General features: G+C 41.2%; 1 protein-coding gene across 1 annotated transcript; it reads left to right on the top strand.

The window, feature by feature from the left end:
* The first annotated feature begins 7,147 nt into the window (after positions 1 to 7,147).
* LOC143767575 (olfactory receptor 5I1-like) lies at positions 7,148 to 8,119 on the top strand. The gene has a single exon (XM_077255985.1). The coding sequence runs from the start codon at positions 7,148 to 7,150 to the stop codon at positions 8,117 to 8,119; it is 972 nt and encodes a 323-aa protein (XP_077112100.1).
* The last annotated feature ends 661 nt before the right edge of the window (positions 8,120 to 8,780 follow it).

Below are 8,780 nucleotides of genomic sequence, written 5' to 3'. Positions count from 1 at the left end.
CCCGACTCGACCCCAAAAAAGTAAAAGCCGCTCAACCCTAATCATGACTCTACCATAAGAAAGAGACTGGGCAAAAATGGCATGCATGGCAGAGTTCCAGGATGAAAACCACTGCTGAGAAATAAGAACATAAAGGCTCATCTCAGTTTTGCCAGAAAACATCTTGATGATCCCCAAAACTTTGGAGACATACTCTGTGGACTGACGAGACAAAAGTTGAACTTTTTGGAAGATTTATGTCAAAATTACTTTTTGGCATAGAAGTAACACAGCATTTCAGAAAAAGAACATCAAACCAACAGTAAAATATGATGGTGATAGTGTGATGGCCTGGGGCTGTTTTGCTACTTCAGGACCTTAAAGACTTGCTGTGGTAAATGGAACTATGAATTCTGTTGTCTACCAAAATATCCTGATGGAGACTGTCCGGCCATCTGTTTGTGATCTTAAGCTGAAGTGCACTTGGGTTATGCAGCAGGAGAATGATCCACAACTCACCAGCAAGTCTACCTCTGAATAGCTTAAGAGAAACAAAATTAAGACTTTGAAGTGGCCTAGTCAAAGTCCTGACCTTAATCCAATTGAGATGTTGTGGAATGACCTTAAAAAGGAGGTTCATGCTCTGAAACCTTCCAATGTGGCTAAATTGCAACAAATCTGCAAAGATGAGTGGCCCAAAATTCCAGAGTATTGTAAAAGACTCATTGTGTAATGGGCTGGGTGGTGGAACAATTCTGCCAAAGCCCAAGGAAGACCCGGAGGGGCGTGACTAGTAGCCTCACCCAATCTGACCATGGACACGTAGCAGCAAATTACACCAATGTCTGTAGAGAGACAAGGGAGGTGAACCAGGTGCTACTCCAGGACTGACCTTGGGTAGGTGGCAGTTGACCCCTAGGAACAGGTAGCTGGGATGGCCTGGGGGAATGTCCAACAGATGCAGGCAGACAGAGAAGATGACAGGAACCGCAGGTGCAGACAGGACAGTCTAATGGAGAGATGAGCACTGGTGAAGGCCGCAGGCTCAACTGCTATTGAGGTGAGCACTGGCGGGTGCAGCAGGCTCGGCTGCTGTTGAGGTGAGCACTGGTGGGTGCAGCAGGCTTGGCTGCCATTGAAATGAGCACTGGCAGGTGCAGCTGGCTCGGCTGCCATTGAAGAAAGCACTGGCGGGTGCAACAGGCTAAGATACAAGTACTGGGACCTGAGAACTGATAAGCATGTTAGGAGCAAACTCACAACATTGCACAGGCACCTCCATGTTGGAGGAGGCGCTTTAAATAGTAAGTGACCTCCAGCTATTGGCTTGGGACGCTTTAGAGGAATATGCACGGCCCCTTTAAGAAAGAGGAAGTGTGTGTGCATGCCCTAAGCACAGTGCCAGGAGACCTGCTAGGAGTGCATGCACTCCGGGCAGCAGCAGATCTGGAAGGAGCAGGACGGGAGCCTCGGTGGTGAGTACTCTGGTGTCTCTGCAGGGAGAGAGGGACTGCAGGCAGAGATGCGGGCGCTACACAAGGCCAATCATCACATACGCTTGATTGCAGTTTTTGCTGCTAAGGGTGGCCCAACCAGTTATTAGGTTTAGGGGCAATCAAATTTTAACACAGGGCATTGTAGGTTTGGATTTCTTTTTCCCTTAATAATAAAAACCTTTATTTAACCCCTTCATGACCTTGGGATTTTTCGTTTTTCCGTTTTCGTTTTTCGCTCCCCTCCTTCACAGAGCCATAACTTTTTTATTTTTCCGTCAATTTGGCCATGTGAGGGCTTATTTTTTGCGGGACGAGTTGTACTTTTGAACGACATCATTGGTTTTACCATGTCGTGTACTAGAAAACGGGAAAAAAATTCCAAGTGCAGTGAAATTGCAAAAAAAGTGCAATCCCACACTTGTTTTTTGCTTGCCTATTTTGCTAGGTTCACTATATGCTAAAACTGACCTGCCATTATGATTCTCCAGGTCAGTACGAGTTCATAGACACCTCACATGTCTAGGTTATGTTTTACCTAAGTGGTAAAAAAAAAATGCCAAACTTTGCAAAAAAAAGAAAAAAAAAAAAAATGGCGCCATTTTCCGATACTCGTAGCGTCTCCATTTTTCGTGATCTGGGGTCAGGTGAGGGCTTATTTTTTGCGTGCCAAGCTGGCGTTTTTAATTATAGCATTTTGGTGCAGATACGTTCTTTTGATCGCCCGTTATTACATTTTAATGCAATGTAGCGGCGACCAAAAAAACGTATTTCTGGCGTTTCGATTTTTTTTCTCATTACGCCATTTAGCGATCAGGTTAATGCTTTTTTTTTATTGATAGATCGGGCGATTCTGAACGCGGCGATACCAAATATGTGTAGGTTTGATTTTTTTTTTATTGATTTATTTTGATTGGGGCGAAAGGGGGGTGATTTAAACTTTTATGTTTTTTTTATTTTTTTCACATTTTTAAAAACTTTTTTTTTTCACTTTTGCCATGCTTCTATAGCCTCCATGGGAGGCTAGAAGCAGGCACAGCCCGATCGGCTCTGCTACATAACAGCGATCATCAGATCGCTGTTATGTAGGAGAATTGCAGGTGTGCTGTGAGCGCCGACCACATGGTGGCGCTCACAGCCACCGGCGATCAGTAACCATAGAGGTCTCAAGGACCTCTATGGTTACCATTCAGAAGCATCGCCGACCCCCGATCATGTGACGGGGGTCGGCGATGACGTCATATCCGGCCGCCCGGCCGGATGCGGTAGTTAAATACCGTTGTCTGCGATTGACAGCGGCATTTAACTAGTTAATAGGTGCGGGCAGATCGCGATTCTGCCCGCGCCTATTGCGGGCACATGTCAGCTGTTCAAAACAGCTGACATGTCCCGGCTTTGATGCGGGCTCACCGCGGAGCCCTGCATCAAAGCAGGGGAGCTGACCTCGGACGGTATAGTACGTCCGAGGTCAGTAAGGGGTTAAAAACAGAATTTTACGTTTATTTGTGTTATCTTTGTCTAATATTTAAATTTGTTTGGTGATCTGAAACATTTACGTGTGACAAACATGCAAAAAAAAAATAAAATAGGAATTCAGGAAGGGGCAAAGACTTTATCACATAACTGTACACTCTAGTTGGAGGATTCTGATGACAAAAAAAGGTAAATTCTCATACACCATTAATACCCTACCATTCTGATAATGATCTGAATCCTCCATAATCCAAACCCATTACTATTGTCTCCAAGACTTTTCTCGTGCTGCCCAAGTTCTCTGGAATGCCCTGCCCATCAGATCAATACAGAATGTCCACAATTTTTTTAGGCAGGCCTATCAAATCAATTCCCTAACTTCTCACAGTTCCTTCCCTCTTACTTTTATGGTCTGAAACGAAAGGTTTAGGTACCAAAGGAGTTTATGCTGTCCTGCCCCATGCTATCATAACTGCAATTGAACTTTTACTTGTCTGTCCTTTTTAGCCTCTTTCCCTGAGACTCAAGGCTACAAAACTGCACATAGTTGCCACAGTTGGAGAATATAATATGCAGTAGGCCAAGCCGGACAACAACTGAATATAATGTATTTGAAAATTGTATATGCGTTTAAAATGAGCCACTGGCCTGTTATTGGAACTCAACATTATTTGTCCTGATTTCTAAGACGTATTAAATAATGAATGTTTCTTCTATTAATTTACAAGATTAATCGTTGCCGTAGAGACATATCCTAGTGGGATTCATTTCTTTCTAAAGCGAGAACCAAAAGCAGCATGAATTCTCCAAGGGCTCAGTCCACAGATGCATCCACTAGTATTTATAGTAGCTTATACCATTGTCTTTATGATTCACCTTCACAGTAGAATCAGTTTGTCACGTTCAAAATATTTTCCCCAATGTGAGTATTACCAATGGAATTTGTTATATTTTTGAGTTTCAAGTTTGTTTTTTCTTAGCTAGAATTGTATTACCTTTTTTCATATTACAGGCCAGTCATTAAAATTGACAGAGCAAATGGAAGTTATTGAACAACTATTGACCAAAGCAAAGGTCTGTATAATTGAGTGTTGTGATTTGATAGGCTTAAAAACTAACTATACTTTTAGTACTTTTTTTTTTTTTAAAACAAAAGTACTAGAAAATATTACAAAAACATTTACAGTATACAGTATATCTTAGAGCAAAATGCCCTTTTCTCCACTTATAAGTCACTTCTCTGTCCTCAGATCTCTCTTCATTGAGGAATCAATTTACACATGCTGACTTCAACAAATTCTGACTTAACTTAACTAGACAATTGCTTTAACTTTTTTTAATAATTTTACATTTTTTAGTAAGGAGAAAAATTTATTTTTTATGATAAAAACGAAGACACTGGCGCTCCTAACCAAATTAGAAATTTTTGGAAAAAGAGGTAGTCCTTTCTGTAGAATGCTGCTGGTGAATGCCACAGGTTCTGTGTGCACCTGTCAGAATAAATCATGGGTTACTAGTGGGAATAATATTCACCTGCGCTGTCTACAATAGGGTAAAAATGTGGAAAAAAATATGGGTTCAAAAACACTTAGTACAACTGTCCAAGCAATTTATTATAGGGTAGTATCCAACAGCACTACCAAACAAAAAACCTACCCCTTAAAACCATCAATCTTTATTAATAATCCCATATAATACCAAAAAATCCAAAAAAGTAAATAAAACACATCCCTATAGGAACTACATATACTAGGAAGAAGGGATACAGCCTACAAATAGAGACGCTTATACAAAAGGTATTTCAAAAACGCTTACAATTTGTTATCATTGAAAAAAGTAGGGGTGATCTCTGGATCCTGTATGGTGTCCGTTGTAGATGGCGTTTAAGTTACTAGTGCCAATATGGGTGCCATGCTACTTGCAGATGTTTGAGAATGTTCGTTCCCGTATTTTCTTATGGTTCCCTCTGAGGGATAAATTTACACCTTTATAAATTATGAATTCACTAGTCCATATAAAGCCTAGAACTGTGGATTTAGGTGTACTCACTCTTGATAGGCGGTCAGCTGGGCACCATACAGGATCCGGAGTTCACCCATACTTTTTTCAATGATAACAAATTGTAAGTGTATTTTTTATGATTTTAGAAATATACCCCATCAATTATTTTGGTTCTTTGTCATGTTAGTATGATCAAGACAATATGAAAGAACAAGAAATCTGCTATTAAAAAATGGAGATGAGCAGATTGATCTCTGGAGGATTGCGTTTGAGTAGAATTTTCTGAAAGTCACACAAATTCACACAAATTTGAACACTTTCTGATTCAATTCACGGTTCCGGACTTCTCCAACACAATTTCCCACACTACTGTAGCATCAGAGCGGGCAAATGTCGGGGTTTCCCCATAATACCTTGCAGCTACGACATCTAGTATATCATCATACCTTGTACAGCGGTCGTCAGTACCTGGGCCATCAGAGCGATCACCAGTGAAGCACAGCTTCACAGTACATACTGACTGTGTCAGCGCCGGCCGTAAAGCAGAGCACAGCGGTGACGTCACCGCTGTTACTGCCGGCGCTGACACATTCAGTGCAGGGAAGCTCTCGGCAGCAGCGCATGCATTACCAGCGCTCCTGCCGAAAGCACTTTTAACCCTGTGGACGTTGGGGGACGTGACAGCCATCAGAATGTGAGTATGTACTGGTTTTTTTACTTTAACAATGGTAACCAGGGTAAATATCGGGTTACTAAGCGCGGCCCTGCACTTAGTAACCCGATGTTTACCCTGGTTACCCTGGTGCTGCAGGGGGACTTTGGCATCATTGAAGATAGTTTCAAAGATGCCGAAGTCATTCCCCTGATCGTTGGTCGCTGGAGAGAGCTGTCTGTGTGACAGCTCCCCAGCGACCACACAACGACTTACCAACGATCACGGCCAGGTCGTATCGCTGGTCGTGATCGTTGGTAAGTAGTTTAGTGTAAAGGTACCTTTAAGGATAGGTCATCAATGTTTGATCAGTCAGAGTCCTATACCTAGCACCCCCATCGATCTGTTGTTATCGGTGTAGGCGGATGTGGCCGTCGGCCAGATGTTCTCATTTGTGTAGCTGGCCATCTTCTGATAGTGGCCACCACAGAGTACTACACATTCCCCTCTTATTCAAATCAATAGGAGGTGGATGATTACTACCAAACCTCGGCCACTACCGGAAGATGGCCAGCTCTCCAAGATAGTACTTTTGACGGGGGCCGCCGTTGCCGACATCAATAACAGCTGATCGGCAGAGGTGCCAGGTGTCAGACCCTGAACGATCAGACATTGATGACCTATCCTAAGGATAGGTAATCAAAGCTAAAGTATTGGACAACCTCTTCAGTTAGTATACCTTATGGAACTTGAACCCACGATAACTTCATTACTTATGCAATACACTGTAAGGGTATGTAAGCACATTGTGTTTTTTCCGCACAGATTTGTTGTGGAAAATACACAATGTTACACAATACCAGCATAGTGAATGAGAATCCTGAAGTCTCATTCACACACTGCTTATTTTTTCTTTGCAGATTTGCAGCAGATTCCACCAATACTAATGAGAAAAATACATAACATAAACTCATGTCAAAAAAGTATTTTAGGCAGTATATCTCCTGCCAATACATCAGGATTTGCGGCTGAATTTTCTGCTGCAAATCCTGAACCTATGCACATGGCCTTATATCTCCTATGAAGACTAGTCAGATGCTGTAGCCACAGGTTAGGCTTCATAGGAGACTTCAGGACTCCTCTGGCTGCTATGGTAATGCATTGGTACAGCTATCTGACGCTCCCAACACGTGGGAGCGTTTGCTCGAATGCGCGCTCCTGGGTTCGCTATGCCACTGTCAGACATCCCTGGTGGCGACTTATCTCTTAAAGAACAAAAAGGTCGGCAATCCAAAATTGAACATGCTAGAAACTTCAGTCCCATGACAATCATCTGTCGGGCCCCCCATACATAGTGAATGTGTAACAGATTGTTGTTGGCTATCTGTATTTTTTTGAAGGCATCTTTTCATGTTCAAAGTTAATTATTGTTAATAAACTATTAAATATTAAATTTACAAGAAATACTGGAAATAATAAACTGTGGTAATGTCTGTGGATGTCTGAAAAGTTTATTACATTTAGTTATGTTTCTTTTTTGTAGAAGATCATGTATAAAGTGGCTTCAGGGAACGAGTCACAAACAGAACAATTCACAATCCTGTGTTTCTCCGATCTTCCTCACCTACAATTTCCTCTTTTTATGATATTTTTAACAATCTACCTTAATATAATATTTGGAAACATTGCAGTACTTGTGACAATTGTCTTCGATCCTCACCTGCACACTCCTATGTATATATTTTTGAGTAACCTCTCAGTTCTGGATATTTTCTATACTTCTACCACTCTACCCAAACTTCTTATTATGCTTTCGACTCACAACAAGATCATGTCACTAGTTGGTTGTATAACGCAGATGTATTTTTTTCTTTGCTTTGCTTGTATGGAAATGATTCTTCTTGCAGTTATGGCATATGACCGGTATTTGGCAGTCTGCCTTCCGCTCCACTATACCATACTCATGAGTCCAAGAACCTGTTTTGTTCTGGTCATCTCCATATGGCTTGCTGCAGTATTAGAACCTGCTTCTTTTACAATTTTAGTCTCAAACTTATCTTTTTGCTCATCCAACCAAATTGATCATTTTTTCTGTGACGTCTCTCCATTGCTTAAACTTTCCTGTAGTGATACCACTTACGTAAATATGACAACATACATTTTAGGTGCGCTGGTTGGTATGACCACATTCATCATGACTTTGGTTTCTTATATTTATATTGTATTTAATATCATGAACATTCACTCTGCAGTTGGAAGAAGTAAAACTTTCTCGACCTGCGCCTCCCATCTCAACTCTGTACTTCTATATTACAGCACAACTTTATCGTTATATATGAGGCCCACATCAATGTATTCTCCAACACAGGACAAGTTTTTCTCTCTTCTGTATATTGTATTGATCCCATTGCTCAACCCTGTAATTTACACTCTGAAGAATAAGCAATTTAAAGATGCTTTTAAAAAAACTATTTTTTTTTTATTGTTTTCTAAAGTGTATGTAACCCAAGACAGAACTTAGTTATGTGCTGGCAACTTTTTACTGCATGCAACATACCGTATATAAAAAGAACAATACTAATGGGTACGTGCATAAACTGTATTTGTGCTCATATGATAACCAAAGCCAGGAGAAGATCCAAAACGCTAAAGAGGCGCAACTCTTTCTCTTGCAGTTTTTGTAGTTTTTCTTTCTGTGTTAATAGTAATGAAATGTATATGGCTTCATCCCGCCATACAAATAAAATGGCTGTCGGCCGAACAATTCTTTGGCTAATTGTGCGGCCGATAGCCATCTGGTCATCTAAATGTGGTTAATAAGTTTATTTAGTGGCTAGGATGGCAAATAATCACATACAAAAAATGGCTTAAGCCACAGAGCTACATGTTAATGAATATGCACTCTTTGAGTAGTCATAAAAAACAAACAAAAATGACACCACAAACAAAATATAATGCACATTATCTTTATTATAGTATGAGTTACATAACTAAACAGAGATTTCTCATGTTACCAGAAATCAAAGCGTTTACGGTGGCGCAGTGGATAGCACAGCAGCCTTGCAGCGCTGGAGTCCTGGGTTCAAGCCCCACAGCAGTGCTGGAGTCCTGGGTTCAAGCCCCACTAAGGACAACATCTGCAAAGAGTTTGTATGTTCTCTCCGTGTTTGCGTGGGTTTCCT

This window comes from Ranitomeya variabilis, chromosome 4, assembly GCF_051348905.1.
Source record: "Ranitomeya variabilis isolate aRanVar5 chromosome 4, aRanVar5.hap1, whole genome shotgun sequence".
In the NCBI taxonomy this organism is placed as follows: Eukaryota; Metazoa; Chordata; class Amphibia; order Anura; family Dendrobatidae; genus Ranitomeya; species Ranitomeya variabilis.
This window is presented reverse-complemented; position numbering and strand designations above follow the sequence as displayed.

Excerpts from the sequence above, each read along its gene's own strand:
- LOC143767575 (XM_077255985.1), top strand. The coding sequence starts at position 7,148 with ATGTATAAAGTGGCTTCAGGGAACGAGTCACAAACAGAACAATTCACA.